Source organism: Labrus bergylta, chromosome 7, assembly GCF_963930695.1.
Source record: "Labrus bergylta chromosome 7, fLabBer1.1, whole genome shotgun sequence".
NCBI classification, from domain to species: Eukaryota; Metazoa; Chordata; class Actinopteri; order Labriformes; family Labridae; genus Labrus; species Labrus bergylta.
Window position 1 is genome coordinate 23,659,115 of NC_089201.1, and position 17,516 is coordinate 23,676,630.

Genomic DNA, 17,516 nt, shown 5'->3' on the forward strand with positions numbered 1-17,516 from the left:
GCACTCTTTCACACACACTTTGTTACCACCTCAGTTAAACCACACAGCACAGTTAAAGCAGGTGGGACCCGAGAACCACATGGCATTCCACACAGAAACATGCAAACTCTCCCACAGCTCAGTGGGATTCACTTTGGGGGTTGTGTGGCGAGGATTACGAGTGACATGGGGGAAGAGGAAGAGGGGGTAGGAGACAGATTTCTGGCAGCTGAACAGGTGGGAATGCAGCTGTTGCCTGGCTGTTATGACGATGAATGGTCGGAGGGTGAGAGTGGGAGGGGCAAGGGGGGGCAGTCTTTCGGCAGCACTTTTACACCCCATGAGGGGATCACAAAAGTGGCAAAGTGATGTGATGGCTGTCATCACAATCTAGTCGGCTCTCTTCATCCTTCCCACCAGCAGAATGAGAAGAGAGGGTTAGCAGGAAGTAATGCAAACAACCAAGAGTGATTGAACCTAAAGTCATCTGTCTTTATCTTCATCAGTGTGCCTCCCTAGCCAGATATACGGAGTCTATTCCACAGCTGATGCTCAGAGTGCTACCTAATAAGGGTGGGAAAACTCATGTTTTGATATACGATACAATACAATACAAGAATAATATCATGATACAGAGTTCTGGCTGATAATTTATATATTTCAAAACAATAATATTATGATATATCAAAAAAATGACCATAAAATAGTTAAGGGCAGGATTCATTTTTTGTTTCACTGCTAAAAAGGTGTTTTTCCTCTTATCACACATTAACTAGTTTTCACCACTGTCCAACGTTATCCCGCTGCATTTTTCTTCTTCTTCTTCTTCTTCTTCTTCTTCCCTAATCCTGCTGTCAACTTGTTCTTTGGGCCAATTAACTTCTGGTAACATCACACTCATTCATGTTATAAGCGCCACAAGTTGTAACATTAAACACTGAGTCAAATTGGCAGTCTGTAAGGAGCACCATATTTCTTTAAAATAAAATCTTAAATAGATTAAATCGATATTTGGCAACAGCGATTATACAGTTTTATCACACAAGTCAAGATGACGACATATTGCCGATATTTTGTCTCATCCCCACTATGTATTTACCCCTTAATTATTACTGTACTGTACTTCTAGACTCCAAGTACCATTTTAAAGGAGCATTTCTCAAGCATTATCAAAGTGGAACATAAACTAAAGTACTTCTTTGGCTTACTTTCAGCTATGATAAAAAAAAAATCCCCTTTCACATATTTCTTATTTCAAGACAGAATGTTGTAATTCAAATGATTGAAAAGTAAATGTCAGGCAAAAGAAAAGAATGAAGTCATTCTAACAAGAGTCTTCCTCGACAGTCCAGGTGACTACGCTAGTGAGAGGGAACACATTCTGCAAAGAATGAAGAAGAAAACACTCTAACCATCACTGGATAGAGATCTGAACAAAGAAAGACGGGTAACGATGAGAGGCTTTTCTCCCTGATTGATCTGGAAGTAACCACAGATCGCTGAGTGTTTCTAGAAAAAGCTTTCTCCAGCTTCAACCAACAAACCTGAGTGAGGAGGGGTTTTAACTGAGCAGTGAAGCAAACACATCATACTACTCTTTCACAAGTCATGCCCATTCCTGCATGACTTCTCACAATAAGAGGAGAACAGTCAAAAGCAATGGATGAGGAGATGCTGGCAAAACAAAACGATACAGGGAGACCAGTTTGCAAGATGCCATGAGGACTTAAACACCGGAGGAAGCGCATTGCAGCACGACAGACCAAAATAACAACAGCGACTGGTGATGATGAGGCGGAGCAAAGCCTTCGGATGGCCTTACTTGCTGGTAAAGTTGAGGCCTCGGGGCAGAGTTCTCAATCATAGTGTGAGTCATGACGATTAAAGGGTCATTTTCCTTCATCTAGTCCAGTGTGGAGAGGAGCGATATATCAAAAGTCAGTTTAAAGCAGTGCTACACTTAAGATACAATACCGATACAATGTTTTTACACCTCGTTTGTTTTCATAAAGCAGAATCAAACATGAACTCGTGCATCCAGACTGGACGGGGATGGAAACAGGAACAAGAAGCAATGACTGATTCTTACAAACAGATCTGTGTTTATTAGGGGTGGAAAGCTCCTGTTTGAATTAAATGAATTACATTGATTCAAATAGAGAAAGCACTACTAATGCAATGCATCTTAAGATACATTTTAAGAGTCATCACTCACCGTCTTAATAACATATTTCTCTATAGTTGCACAAAGTCGTGTAAACCATTAACATATGAAATTATTCTCTTTTTCACTTTTTATAATCAATGTGTTGTTGTGCCCAGGTGTACAACACAGAAATGTTTAATAACTTGAATTCTCAAAGCACATCGGAGCAATAAAAAAATTAGATTGAAGCTAAAAGAGGTCTCCGCAGGCCGTTAATATGCAATACAACTTTTCAATATGTGTGGTGTGTGGATATGGTTTACTTGTTCCATGCTTAAGTGCCTATACTTATAAACATGAAATAAATAAATGTCCATGTGCAATACAACACCGTGTGTAATATTATCTAGAGTGCATTGTTACTATTCATTATTATCATGAGCTGTTACATTTGATATCTTATATCCATTATTTTGGGCAGAGTATAGTTTTACTTCCCTTACTCTTGTTACTTAACTTATCGTTTTTATTGCTACTCAATTCAGACAGTTTCTTGGATTGTTACTCTCATTCACTTTATTTAACACTGTTTTTTTAATTCCTGAATTTTTGATACTCTTTTATGTTCTTATTTGTTAATGTAATTTTAGGACAAATCTAGGCACTAGGATCAATTAAGTTCCATCTTATCTTTAGAGTTCATTACATAATATTTACTTTTTAAAGTTCTGTCCCCATGTCCCTTCTCTACCAAAGAACAGAATGATATCTTGATATTCAGTTAGTATTGCTGAAGATGAGTTTAGGGACAAATGAATGAATGGAGATGCCGAGCTTTTTAGTGACGACCTGGCAAACTAGCTTAGGCATAAGTGCTGCGGTATGTGATCCATGCTTTGTAGTGTCCTCCTAAAAATGCAAACATTAAATTATTCATGATAACTTATCTTCACATTAAACTGGGTTTTTTTCAGATGGCAGCACTGCTTCAAATAATACAAGCAAAGCGTTTAAAGAGTTCAGTTCATGAAGAGAAGAGACAGGGCCATGCAGTCATGCATTACCCCACCTGATTGTCCAAATACATGAGGTTCCTTTGGAGGTGATGGGAGAGAATGTCGTTCTAACGTCAGCAGCAAAGAGGAGAGCAAAGAAAAGGCAACAGGAGAGTGAGACAAAAGAAAAGATCACATTCATACTTGGAGGCTCTCTCTCATTCACACACTCACACAGGCTTCTCATGTCCAGTTTGCCCAAATATTTCGAGACAGAAAGGAATGCAGGAGCAGTCAAGGTGGAAAAGAGGTCAGGTAGTGGATGTACTATATAAGGTAAAAGAACGAGTGTACTGTGGGATGGGAGGGACTCTATTTCAGAATGATCATACAACCATATACAGAATTCAAACTTAAACTACATCAGCCAAAGTGTGTGCAAGTTTTTACTCGGACACAGGATGTGGATGAGAATAAATAATGCAATTTGGGGGCCAAAAAAAAAGGTAGGAGAAAACCATTTATCCCCTTTGTTTTTGTCTCTTCTCGCCTCATAAAATTAGGGAGTAGGGGGAGGTTGAGCAAAAGTCCGATCTGACGGGGCCGAGTGCTAACCCAGATCAGGGCACCTCACCGTGCCTCTGCTTGCCCCGCCCCTTTTCTGAGATCTCTCTACAGACTGATCTCTGTTTTTCTCCATTCTATCTTGGCTGTTCCTTGTTATGTGTAATGTTGGCACCAGGAATAGTTACATTATGGTTGTGGGGGCCATTAGGTGCCATGTGGTAGGGTAGGTAGTATCAGTGTTGTGACTACCTGGAGCTTGCATGTATGGAGCCTAGGTCTGTTGAAGGTGCAATGCTTTTGGGGCTGTGATGGCCATGTGGTAAAGTAAGTAAGATATAGAAGTTCTGCGTGTGGGTATGGTGGTTGTTGAGAGCTAGCATGGAAGGGGGGTGGCTCTGGGCGGCCAGAGCTAACAGTTCCTGAGGTGTCATGGGACTTTTTAGGTAAAACAACGTTGAGGGGAGGTTCACATTTGACAACCACAGTGATGTCATGAAGTGATGTCTTAACCTGGCTAGCTTGCATAAATGGAGTTTTGGTCTGCTGAGGGTGGCAATGCTGTTTTGGTTGTGGTAGTAACTAAGAGCCAGAGAAGAGGTTATGTAACTTATCAGTAAGGCACAGGGGCATAATTGGGACGAGAGGTTTCTTCGAGTGAGTGCTTATCCTTTCATTAGGGCACAGGTAACTTGTGTTTATTTCAAATTCAAAATCAATGAGCATCTTCAGCTAAATAAGGACTAATACAGGTTATGCCTGTTAAACTAAACAAGGTGAAGCAGAAATAAAGAACACCTCAACTGTATAGATTCAAGAAAAAACACTGATCAAGTGTTGAAAAATCGAAAGCCTTTTACTCGACCAGATAAGGCCAGATCGACCTACATCACGAATGATCAAATCTGTAGTGTGATGTCTTAGAAGATACTTTAAATGTAAAAAATACAGAAAAAACATATACATATTCCCCCTTAAAACCTGTATTCAATCACTTTTTAAGCTTGCCAATGACTTTGAGTTTGATTTCTGGCAAACATCTGTCTAGAGTCTGAGTGAATGAAGCATAATGACGCCATCAACAACTCGACAAACTGAATTGAAACAAATGCTGTGACCTGATGTCAGATTCTGGTTGTTAAATAGAATATTTCTTTTGTTTCCAGACACTTCACATGTAATGGAGAAAGTTGAACGAGAGATAGTTGATCTCTAAATATGCCAAAGCATAGCCCTTAGGAGAATATCTACTATAGTGCCTTTCTTTTCCATTAATCATCCCTGTGTAGAGCCAAAAAGAATTATCTCGATCCAGATGATAAATAGTAGTGGGTAAAGATGGCATACACACACACAGGAACACACACCCCTGCAGGAGAATCTCTGGGGGCCTGACCTTTGGGTTGTTGCCATCCATGTTTAGTTGCATAAGCTGTGCTACAGTGTGCTCCCGGATACTGTTTAGCTCTGCCTGCTGCCGCCGCAGCTTTATCAGCAGCAGAGTCAGTTCCTCAGGCTGCAAGGGTGGGAGGAGGGGAGGGAGGGACACATAGCCACAAGGAAACAGGGATACCGCAGGGGGAGTGGGAGAGGAGAGGAGGGGAAAGGAAAGGAGAGAAAACACCAGGACAGGAGATTAAGAGGAATCAGAGTCCTAAAGATGAGAAGTTGTTATATCTAGGTATTTAATTTCCATGCATCTCAGGACCATGAGAATATCCAAGGTGTTATTGCAGTCAGCAGCATGCAAATTCCACACGTCCACTCAAGACAGAAGAACAGTTTAGTATTCAATACAGCATTCAGTTCACACTCTCTGAGCTCCATGAGGACACAGTTCTGTGCGCCGCTTTGACATAAATTCCTGATCAGGCTTAGAGAGCTGTGAGTGACAGGGTTTTTAAGTCTTCACTGATGTGAAGCGAGTCAAAGGCGCTCCTCAAGTGAGAAACACCCTAAATCCTGCAGCTTGGAACATACATCTGAGTTCTGCCTAAATCTGTCTCTAAAGATTCTGTCACAACGTCTTCTTGGAGGAAAGTGAAGGACAGAAAGAGTAGGAAGGAGGAAGGAGAAAGGGAGCCTTGTCACGAAAAGAAGTCCAATTAAACCCAAATGAACAAGTGTGTCGAGCCAAGGCGTGAAATTACTCTGTGGTGTACTACAGAAACAAAGTAGAACAAAGTGACACAAGCATATGGGGACAACATAGAGAGGGACTCACTGTTTTGCCTTGGAGAGACTGAGCAGTGATAGTCTGGACTGGGATCCCTGCAGGCATAGATCTTCTATCAGGTGGGTAGGCATAATGCTGGAAACAAGAGATAACAAAACAGCGTTTTACACAAATGACTGCTTTCAGTAATCCTGCACAGCCAACCAGTTAAACAAAATACAACAAAACCCTGCTACATACCTTTAATGATAATTAACAGTTTTGATTTTTTTTCATTTGCTAATATAAAACAATAATGAATGACAGTTTGTGCTGTTTAAAAATCATGAAAATTATGTTAACGGTAACACTCTGAAAAGGGAGTGAGCTTTTAAAAGCTTCTTAGCTTTTAGGGTCTCTATTCTAGACAATCCAAAGTGCACACAGTTTTCATTTCTTAAGTGAAATCTGGTTCTAATGGAGGCTGTCGACAGCATGTTCAAACACTGATTGTAGATTCAATTCAACTCCATTTTATCTCAGGGATATATGTCTACAAATCAGAGCACTATAAATACTATAATAGCTGCATAGTGTTATATACCATCCGATAAAACTCAATCCCACTAAAGGTATGTGATACATCCTTTTTAGTCTGTGCTTGAACCTCCATGTTAGCATCTATTTGTGTCATGACAGACCTTGTTGGGTTGTGGTCTGTGCCGCCTGTCGATGCTCATGTCTCTTCTATAGATGGGCGAGGATAGCTCTGAACGAGCACTGTTCATGTTGTAGGATCTCATTGGCGAGTAGCCACCGTACATTGACAGGGAGCCATGGGAGGGCGAGGGGGGTATCGAATGGCTGGGTGCAGCATGCTCTGACAAGTTAATCATGGTTTTGGGACTGGCCATGTTGCTGTAGAGGCCTGGCTGCCTGGTGTAGGCCTGCCTTTGTTGCCATTCAAATAGCTGCCACATGGTGTCGTCGCGCATGGAGCGGCGCTTGTCGACAGTTGAGGGACCCAGGGCCTGGTCATAGAGAGATGGGGACATGCTGCAGATGCTGTCCCGCTGCGCCATGCTATTTCTGGGCATACTGCAGTAGCCATCGCCATAAGGAGACATATAGGGTACCCGATGGCTTGGCATGTTTCTAGGCAGCGTCTGGTATGATGTAATGCTGTGGATAAAGAAGGAACAGAAATCGATATGAGGTATGAGATATTATTCATTAATGATAAGACAGATGAGAACAACAACAATGTAAAAAATGACGACATCAACAATTAGTTATTTATTTATTAATCTGTTTATGATAGCAGAGCATTATTTTCTTCACAAATAACTGGATCTATCTGGCATGCTCCATTAGATGTGTTGTTTATAATCAATAAAACTTCATTTTTTTCCATTATCTTTTTTATCAACGTTAAACCAAAATCCCTGATTAAAGCCTGCTATCTAACTAACTTCAAAACAATGTGACATTGTGAAACAGAACAATCAGTGAAAGTTACTAATTTTTCTTACAGAACTGTGTAGATCCAAAACACCTCTAGTCTTGTCTGTTACACAGATTGAAGTTCAAACTTTTGCTCTCCAAAGGAGAAATGAATGCTTTCCGGTGCCAACAAGGCTTTGAAAAGCTTCACTCGCTCAGTGGGTTCAAAGTTAGTGCAGCTGGCATCAGGAGAGCTTCCTATTGAGACTTCCTGACAGATAATTGCTCACCAGTCCGTTTAAATCCAATATAACAAAACAGAAGCTTGACAGAAATGAAATATTCTTCTTGTGGTCATGCATGTAATGAGAAAGAGAGACTGTTGAAGGAGTTGAAGGAGTGGGCGTGTGCACACTTATCACAAAAGGAGCAAAGTGGAAATATATGTCCAAGGACTTGTTGTGATTATATCCATGATAATCTAACTAAATCCATGCACTTACAGCCATGTTTTTATAAATATAAGGAGTGATGCAAACAGGACAGAGTGAGCACAAGCCAGCCAAAGATAAACTGTCAGACAGATAAACAGATGGAGAGACAGACACACTGACAGAAGGCCATGCAGGCAGACATTGGTGACAGAGCAAGTTTAATCTCCACCAATTAAAAATGAGACTGTCACAGCAGGGTGAGAGTATCAGGCAGCAACTCAAGCTAACAGCTCTGCTCGGCTATTGTGTATCCCAAATTCTACTTAGTGCACACTCAATAGTGAAATATCAAAGAGTTTAAACGATGGGAGAAGTGGGTAAATCCTCTGGCTTTAACTCGACTTTACAGAAAAAATGGGTGTAATAAGCTTTAGAAATCTAAAATATTTACTGTATGCGAGCACTTAGGTGCTTAGGGAGAATCCCTCCTGTCTAAAGTTTCAGGTGAATCAGCATTTATAGATTATACAAACTTTTGCCAAGTTCAACTTCTTGCGGTCAAAGTAGGACAAGCTTTGACTCTTGTAAACAACAACTTATAAAAGTATATTTTTAAAGAGATAAAGAGAGAACATGGAACAATAACTCTGAAAAAGGTCACATGATCAAACCAACCTTCTTGTGTCATCGTCCTGGTTGCGTCCTCTTTGAGTGCGGACCCACTGCTCCAGTTGCTGCATAGAGCTGGTCCTGCTTAGGGTATGGTCAGGCTCATGGGTGGGACTCCGTTGAGGAGGAACTCTGGTCCCATTAGTTGGACATTGCTCATCAGATCCATTGACCCGTGGGCTGCGTTGCAACCCATCGGTTTCTGCGGGAGTCTGTGGTGAGGCGAGGTTAGCCTTGACGGCTGCTGCCTCAGCCGGCTGCAGTTTGATGCTGTTGATCTTCGTTAGTGGACGCTCTCGCTCCACCCCGTCCTTCTGGAAGCCGTAGCGTTCAGCGTCTTGCTGCTTCCTCTCTTCTTCGGCTGTGCTGGATGTAACTGATGCAGTGTGCTCATGGTCCACCTCACGGTTACGCTCGTTATTCTGGATTTCAGGCTGAGTGAGAGGCGGCCTGTTGTTGGCCAGATGATGTATCTCTTGTGGTCCACACTGCTCCACTTTTAGCCTGTCCAGCCTGACAGAGACAAAGAGGCAACCTTAGAATAAAATAAAAAATCTAAAACTGTTTAAGCAATTAGGACACAATGAGCAATTATGGATTTCCATTACATGTATAATTTTTTTTCCCATTTAAAAAGAACAAATATTTTCTTGTGTAATGAAAAATATTTTGAAGAGTCATTTACATATAAAAACTTAAATATATTTGTGAATCTTTGTGTGCATTTATTGTTGTTGAGAAAGACCTGTCTCCATAATGAGACAAAGCATGTTGGTATAAATAAAATATCCTGTAGCCCTAATGCACTACTTTTGAGAACTCTGCTAACGGCGGCAGCTGTGAATAAAAAAGAAAGTGCAAAGAAAACAGGCAGAGGTCCATAATCTTTCTTCCAGTTGCTGGAGGAGGCCAGGCGTGTAAAAGGAAATCAGATATCTCAAATAAAACACTGCCTGCACATTTGCAACACCCATTTGCCTCCTCTCGAGAAGCGCTATCTACAGCTCTTTGGTCCTTAGGGAGGTCTCCGGAGGTAATAGATACCACTGCTCCTTGGCCTTAAACAGAGTCAAGGTCACAGCTTCAAAGTTTGGCAAATTCTCCTAAGCAGCACGGCTCACTGGGTTAGCAGGAGGAGGGCAATAGGAAAGGCATCCTTTCACAGTTTCCACTCGTATCCTTTCAAATAGTCACGTAATGTCTCTTCCAGCCTTATGTGGCTCCAGCAGCCAAGTGGAGGAAATTATTAGCCCTAAGAAAAGTCTGTGTACATTCACTTGTTTAAAAGAGATTGCAGAAACACTTAAAGGCAAAATCCCAAATCCCACCTGCTTTTAATATGAAAAAATGTCAATAGAAAACGAGATGGTAGATACTTTGAAATGTGGTTACCCTACAGTCTAGATGTTTATCAGAATTCTGTTATACAGATTACCTTAAAAAAACATCACTCTGTCCAATTTATCAGTGGTGTTCAGCAGATTTCAGGCACTACTAGGCTGTGTAATTACAAAGCACTTTACTAATACGCCTCTGCTCGCCCATGTAGAAAGAGGGCATTAGAGAGGCAAGCTGCCAAATCACAGACATTTAACACGGAGTGTAAAAAGGAAAAGAAAAAAAATCATCCTGATGAGTCAGTGATCCTGATCAGCCAGCACAGCTGTGCACAACATTCACGAAACAACCTGCACCATGCAATTACAGTGGGTAGATGCCCACATGCACATGGCATGTAGAAGGTCAACAATAAAAAAAAAAAATATATATATTACAGAAACTAAGGATGGCAACAGCACAGCATAAGGGTCTTGGAATACTTGGGAACAAAACAAATACTATAAAGAAAAATTAGGATGCAGAAAAGAAAACAAGGTCAATCATTGTGGTATTTTAAAAATCCTTTTTTTCTCTCCACTCAAGAAAAAAAAAAAAAAAAAAAAAAAAAAAAGCCCCACCGTATTCCCCCAGCTTCAAATGAAATACAGCCTCTCTGTAAAATGGCAACATTAGTGATGCTCCTACAAACCTTTTGACTGGCTCTGAATGCACAAGTGCAGCGTCTGTCATTACTTTCATCCAGGACTCCATCTCTTTAGCTGTGTCACTGCAAAAATAGTATGTCCTCATGTTGGGATGTGTGGCCTGTTGTGACGGATGACAGGAGATGTGACAAACACACATAAGTTACCTGAAAGAGAGAGAAGAGAAAAGTCATCAAGTCAGCTGGGATGTTTTTTTAATTTAATCCCGAATTAAATCAAGTGTAAGTCACTGATATGTAGGGTTTTCACAAAATAGGAGACACTCTGTGACATAAATGACTTTAAGGCATTTCATGTTTATTCATAGATTATAATGGTACAAAATGCTACTTTGGTTCACCTTTGGCATGCATACCACTAGATAGGAGCAGTTTATAAGTCACAGTCGTGTAGGACTTACCACTGAGTGCATTGTGTGGGTGACTCGTTCTGTAGTTGCTCCATTTGTCTTGCAGCAAACAAACCAATTTATTGTTAAAGCCAGACGCAGAAAGAGAAAAACAGAATGTTTAGTGAAGAGCCTCAATATCCTGTTTACCATTGTCTGAAGCTACTCCTTCCGTAGAATAATAATGACACATCAGGAACTTTAGATGACATGACCATTTTAACCACAACAACAGGGGACAGGAAAAGTTTAGAACGAAAACTTTGAAGTCAAAAAGTCATCCCATTCCTGAGTAAATCTCAGTAAACTGAAGGGGTCTTGTCCTGCTCTCATGTTACTTCCTCTCTCTCTCTCTCTCTCTCTCTCTGTCTCTGTCTCTCTCTCAGTCTAAGTTGGAAAAGGAGTGGGCTGTGTGGTTACAGAGACCTTGGGTAGACTCCTGGGCGTCTGTGTTTGGCTGAACTTGGCAGGTCAACTTTTTTGTCTCTCAGGGTTTATGAAGGAACCACAGTCAAGTGCGGTATACACCATAAAATATGCCTGTTGCCCTGTAACTTGGGCTTTCCAAGTCATCTATTGCCATGCTCTAGTACTACACCACTGGCAGCAGCAAGCACAGACATATCACTGTTTGCAGGAGCTTTCTTTGCTTTCTTAATGCTTGCAGTGCACAGATAAAACATTACTTGCAGAACTTCACTGTGAATCAACTATTTCTAAAGAAAAGAAATGTCAAAGTAAACTTAAAAGTGGATGTATATAAACAAAGCGGGAAGTCCAAAGTTCAAACTTTAAACAGTAGTTTGAAGGAAGCTTTGTACATTAAGCTCTTATCTTATGTCATTAGAGCTTTAATAATACTAATTACTTGTATGTGCTTTCATCCAAACCATGTGCAGTCTAACAAAGTTTGACAGGAATGAAAACATGCACTGACCTTGAAGGCATATTTTCTGTTAATGTGATCATCCACAGACAGCATGGATACATGAAAGCTTGGTAGCAGGATGCTGCCAAGTATTCCCTCCTCTTTTTCGTCTGCAGAGAAAATGACCAAGTCAACACAGTTTTACACACTTTAGGAGCTTTTCATACCAGTAAACTCCAACTTAACTCTTATGGGGAACATTCATTTGCAAACATAAAAAAGGAGGAGTGCGTTAGTCAGCTGAGCAGTGTCCAATCAGCGGAAAAGGCATTGATTCAATGTTCTATGCAACTAGGCTGATCTAATCCTCATTAAGTTAGCAGACAGGGCTTCACATTGACAATGGAGCCCTCTCCACAGGGGGGATTAGATTGAGTCCCGAGTTTTAAGCAGAGAATTGCCTAAACCTCCTAATTTGATATAAGCAATCTGCGCTGCTAACCAAAACAGTGCAAGAAAACAGAATCACGTAAATGACTGCTGCAGTTCCATAAGTGCATTTGCTCTGTCTGGCTTGCATTTGTGCATGTTTTTGGGTTGACTGGGTATTTATGTTACAGTAGGTATAACTTACTGATTGTAAGTGGGAAGAATTACGCTAAGAAATGTAGAGTGAAATTTGGAGGAAGACTTAGTAGCTGAACCCTGGTCAACCTTTGGTAGTGAAGTAAAACTATCTGGAGCAATATTAGTGGCCTGGTTCCATTACTATAATCTGAAGGATTGGTGTATTTATCTGTTGAGCAGCATTAGCTGTACCTGAAGCCCACAGCTCCCACATTTATTTATTCATGAAGTCTCCACATCTCTCTAACATGCACACAATCACAGAGGATATTACAGAGCAGCCTGAACATAAGTTAACATTGTGGGAGACTGAGCGCACAATAATAGTCTGATAACAGCAGCAGATATCAGTTTGGTGAGGGGCAGCACAGTCCATGACCTCTCTGCCCACTCTCTGCTGATGGATGGATTTCTCTGCATGTCTGTCTGGATAAAGCGTTTGGGTCTGCTGCTGGCTTTTGTCAGTCAGTGGGCGGAATGAGGGCTACCGAACTGGCAGACACCAGAAATAACACAGACGAGATGTCATCCTGATCAGCAGAAATGATGACTGTATCGGCATTGAATGGGCAAAGGACATTGGGATGTTTTCCACCAAGACTTGATTTTTCTCTGTTTAGCTGCAGCCTAACAGAGATACACTACAGTTACCTCACACAGTAAACAGTTCCGTTATTCATTCATAGGAAAGCTTTGTTGTTCTCTGGACACAGCTGTGTCAATATTTGATATGAACATTAGTTCTGGGATGCTGAAATAACCGGTCAATAACAGCTTAGTCAATAGCATCTTATATAAAGGACCACATATAATGCTTGCACATCTGACACAACTGCACAACTGAGCAGCCGGAGAAAGGGAAAGGTTTTCAAGACCGCCTGGTTTCAATCATAGAATGAAAGATTTAAACCTGGTCTTGGACTCCAATAATAAGTGTATCGTTTAGAAAACATGACTAAGATTGTGACTCTGATTAAGGTGCTAGAGTTGTTTCAAATCAAAGATCAAATACGAATGAATTTACATTTTGTACTTCAGTCAAAACATTGTTTTTATTTGTTGGTTATGAAATTAAAGGTTGACTTTACTAAATTACAGAACCATATAATACCACACATTTTCAGAGGGATGATCAAAGCCTTCATTTGAAAGTGGTCCCTCTAATGTGGAACAAGAAGAGAAGTTTAAATATTAGCTTCATAAGTTTTGTTTTATGCAACTGAATGCATGTGCAAGACCAGTCTGCAACCACTGCATAAATCCAGCACCACCTCTGGAAACTTGTTCCATGACTTAACATCAGAGCATTAAAGCGAAAGCCTATTTTCTGCTATGATATCTGTTTTAACATTATGACTGCATCCAAACCACGCTGGAGCTTTGTTCAGGGAAAAACCATCTCTCAGATGGCAAACTGACGACAGGAGAGCCATTTCAGTTAAAATGTCATTTTTGTTAGACATTACAGGCTGCTTAGCACAAGGGCTTGGATCCAGATTCATTAACAATCACAAATAGCCCTGATTGTGGTTTTTAAGGGCACAAGTTTGAACAGCTAATGGAAAACCATCATTGTTGTTAGTAGTGCAGCTCGAATGAAACTTGTTACTACAATGGCTGAGAGGACAGGACTCACCTCTGTAGTAGAAGAGGCAAAGGTCTGAGAGCACGAACCACCTCTTCTTCCACAGCTTCATCCCTGTACTGTCCTAAAAAGACACCAGAGGAATAAGGCACTGTTACCCCACAAACTAGATGGACATGACCCAGAAAATCAATAACTTTTCAAATTGCAATTTGGGTTTGAATTACCCTATAAAAACTGTTAAACATTTACTACACTGTGCTTCAGACTGATTGGCAGACCATCAAGAAACCAGGTATCACTTGATCCAAATTGTTCATCCACATTATCCAGCCAATTTCTTCCACTTAAATTGTACTTATTCTGCAAATGAGCTTATTTGGTTTAAAGGATTCTTTGATGATTACTAGTCTGGAATATTCACAATTAACAGATTTCTTCTGTTGTATTGTTTCAATAAAACAAACAGCTTTTTACCCTTTAAAATAAACATAGTTGTACAAGCGGGAATAAAAAATACACCTCCTTTGCTTAAGTTGTGCTTTAGTACTGCAGGGCTGTGATCAAGAGGGGTTTCAGGCTGCTGCTTGTGAAGGATGAAGGGTGAGGCAAAGGGTATTAACTCCCCCGGTTGCTTTATTGGAAAACTTGAGCAGAGTCCTTAATCGTGGATTGGAACCGGAGACAAAAGTAGGGGGAGGAACCTCAGCAACTGTGTCATTATGGTGAAACAGCATGTGGGCAGCAGTTTACTTTAAATGGAAATTTTATTCCATGAACCAGCGTGTTTTACACATTAGTATCAAGAAGTCACAATACCAGATGCTGCTCAGTATGTTCATAATGGAGGCACATCAGAAATGTAAAAAAAAAAAGAAAAAAGATTGAAATTATTGGGTCCATTAATTCATCTGCCTCCCACTATTCAATTAAGGTTTTAACCACTAATTTTACAAGGTGCTCATGAATAAAATGTATCAAAAGTTCTGTCAGATCTTGCTCTGTTCTGGCAGAAGGGGGAAAAATAAAATGGGTCTTTCACCATCACATCAATCACTGTGGCGTTTTGTTCTCCCAAAGGATAAACTGGGCTGCAGCTTTTCCCCAGCCAAGGACCTCAATAGCTTCCAGGTTTCAATGAGGCAGGAAAATAAAAGTGCAAATCCAGCTTTCATTCAGGGTAGCAGATTTGTGAGTCTCTTCCTTGATCTACGTCACCCTGATTGAGGTCCCCAAAGAAATAGCAGCTGGCAGCTGTACCAAAGGAAGCCATCGTGTGTCAACAAAGCTGCACCAGGAGGCTGCGATCAAAACTAAATGAGTCTCCCACTTAAAAAGCATGAGAGGGTCCTTTCTGACCAAGAGCAGCCCCTTCTCACCCTCCTGTAAGTAACCAAGGAGCTGTGATGAGGGATTGGTATTTAAACAGTGGCTGCTCTGGATGACTGGCTGAGCAACAACACTGAAGACATGTTCAGATCCTGGAAGACATCAAAAAGCTTCCTCTGTGCTTATCTTAGAACAGTTGTAGCAAATCATACAGGGAGTGGGAGATATAAACACACATGTTTAAGACGGTGGAAAATCATAGTAATAATAAAAGTCATAATATTTTTTTCATGCACAATGCCTCCGCTTATAAGCTTATTTTACAATACATCATTGTACAAATGCATTACAAAATAAACAAAGAAATAAATGCAACCATACTTTAAACTAATATGATTATGTTTAGTACACATGTGGGTTTTTAAGCTAATGACAAACGACATATAAATAAAGTAGGTTTTATTTGGTTGATGTTTGTAAGATACTGCAATGCCACCGATTCTTTGACCTGGTTCTTATATGTGAGTGTAAGTACCACCAAGTGAAAATGTCAGAGTACTAACCAGTTAGAAATGACTATGCTAACATCCCCGTGTTCTGTGGGTATAATGTTCAATATTATGGTCATCTTAGTTAAATGTGTGAGCATGCTAACTATTGTTGAAGTGAGTGCAGTGAGAATTCAATGGGTTCAGCTCTAAAACTGGTCAGAAGATGACTTGAAGATGGTGATACATGAAAAGTCTAGTATTGAGATGAGATGGCAATAAGCAAACGTTTGAGACATTTTGCCTGACATACTGTCCACAAGCCAAACTGTTAAAATGTTAAAGAATGATGCAAAGTTTCTTTCTCTCCTTCTCTGAGAATGATATATCAGACTAAATGAGAAGTTTTACATGCAGATATCATTTTCCTCACCTGTTTATAAAGCCAGTTCCTCTTGATGACCGGGGCGCTGGGGTTCCTCCTTATGGAGTTGGATCTCTTTCCAAAGTTGTGAACTTTTTTAGGAGGTCTTGAGGGCTATAGTTACAGTATGAAGGAAGAAAAGCAAGCTGAGCTAAATCCTCAAAACACATCTTTCTAGACTTTTCTCAAACTTCTCATGACATGAAAACATGATTCATTTTGGTTCTTCATTATTTTCATAACTTTACTGACATGCGTGATAATCCCATCTTCACGTGTGTCACTCACTCGTCCTGCTGGGCTGCTGGGGTTGGCGGCGTAGTCTGAGACGCCTGTGTAGTTGGAGGCCTCATTCATGGTGCTCATTGGCCGTTCCTTTTTTTCATTCGCCAACACTTTGGGGGCAGATCTAAAGGAAAGACACAAAGCATGCCAAGAGCATTTAGAAAAATCATCAGTCAGAAATAAAAACTGCTGATCTTTGTCTTATGACCTCAATAAAAGAAAGAGAAAAGGAGGAAGCAGACTTTTTTGTCTGTCATTCCTCTGAAGTTCAAACTCATATAATGAGATCTCAACATGGGCCTATGAATCAAGCCAATTAATCCCACCCTGTCACTGCAGATACATTCACCCTACTCTAACAGCTTTAAATGGTCGGCAAAGTCTGCCTGACATACTGAAATGCAGCAGTGAATCAGGCCAGAATGACTATAAAAGGCTCAAGTTTTTAAAGCAAAAGTTGAAAGCATAGCAAATTCAATGCACTGGCCATAGGACAGAGCACCTTGTGAAATTAGTTGTCTCTGGCCTATGGAGATGTCCTACATTCTTTAGAAAGGGAACAAAGCTGTCGTCTTCAGGGAGCATGGCAGAAAAACCAGAGTAGAGCAGAAATACTGCAGCGGCGAAAAAAACTGTTATCTCTCTGATGCATTGGTTTCGGGTCACTGAATAAGGACAGATACTGCCAACGCTGCTCTGCAAACTCCCCTATCTAACCTGCCTATTTGATCAATGATACATTCATTTTTACATTTCATATTGGTTGGGTCCATTCACCATAAATTAGTACGGTAATTTATTAGATTAGGTTGGGACTAAAACCACTCCATTAATTATCTCTATGTGTACTTTCCTTCCATCAACACCACCAGAAAAATCTGTTATACACCAAGACAAGACAAAAGGGGACCATGAGCAGGACAACATTAGCATTAGCAAGATTAGGAAACAATCACAGGATTCCCATGCAGCATATAGACAGATCTGATATGATCTGCAGACACTTTAAATAAAAATAAAAGACAAACAACAACAATCACAGACTGATGTGTTGTTAGAAGACACAATATATAGTTTGTTTCAAGGTAAGGC

The 17,516-nt window shown here is 40.5% G+C and overlaps 1 protein-coding gene across 14 annotated transcripts in view; it reads right to left on the reverse strand.

Moving 5' to 3' along the window:
- The window catches only part of LOC110002867 (pleckstrin homology domain-containing family A member 5), a 75,103-nt gene that overhangs the window by 13,045 nt on the left and 44,542 nt on the right, over nucleotides 1-17,516 (reverse strand). For 6 of the 14 annotated variants that reach the window (XM_065957075.1, XM_065957076.1, XM_065957073.1 and 3 more), the window contains 11 exons: nucleotides 16,392-16,548; nucleotides 16,149-16,253; nucleotides 13,950-14,022; nucleotides 11,756-11,856; nucleotides 10,415-10,530; nucleotides 8,392-8,898; nucleotides 6,541-7,021; nucleotides 5,909-5,995; nucleotides 5,081-5,200; nucleotides 3,195-3,248; nucleotides 1,802-1,882 (listed from right to left, as the gene is read on the reverse strand). In XM_065957075.1, coding sequence (XP_065813147.1) covers nucleotides 1,802-1,882; nucleotides 3,195-3,248; nucleotides 5,081-5,200; nucleotides 5,909-5,995; nucleotides 6,541-7,021; nucleotides 8,392-8,898; nucleotides 10,415-10,530; nucleotides 11,756-11,856; nucleotides 13,950-14,022; nucleotides 16,149-16,253; nucleotides 16,392-16,548 — 1,882 coding nt within the window. Of the gene's footprint in view, nucleotides 1-1,801; nucleotides 1,883-3,194; nucleotides 3,249-5,080; nucleotides 5,201-5,908; nucleotides 5,996-6,540; nucleotides 7,022-8,391; nucleotides 8,899-10,414; nucleotides 10,577-10,830; nucleotides 11,730-11,755; nucleotides 11,857-13,949; nucleotides 14,023-16,148; nucleotides 16,254-16,391; nucleotides 16,549-17,516 lie in introns of those variants that run through there. The other 8 variants (XM_065957077.1, XM_065957074.1, XM_020658606.3 and 5 more) reach the window with 5 other exon arrangements.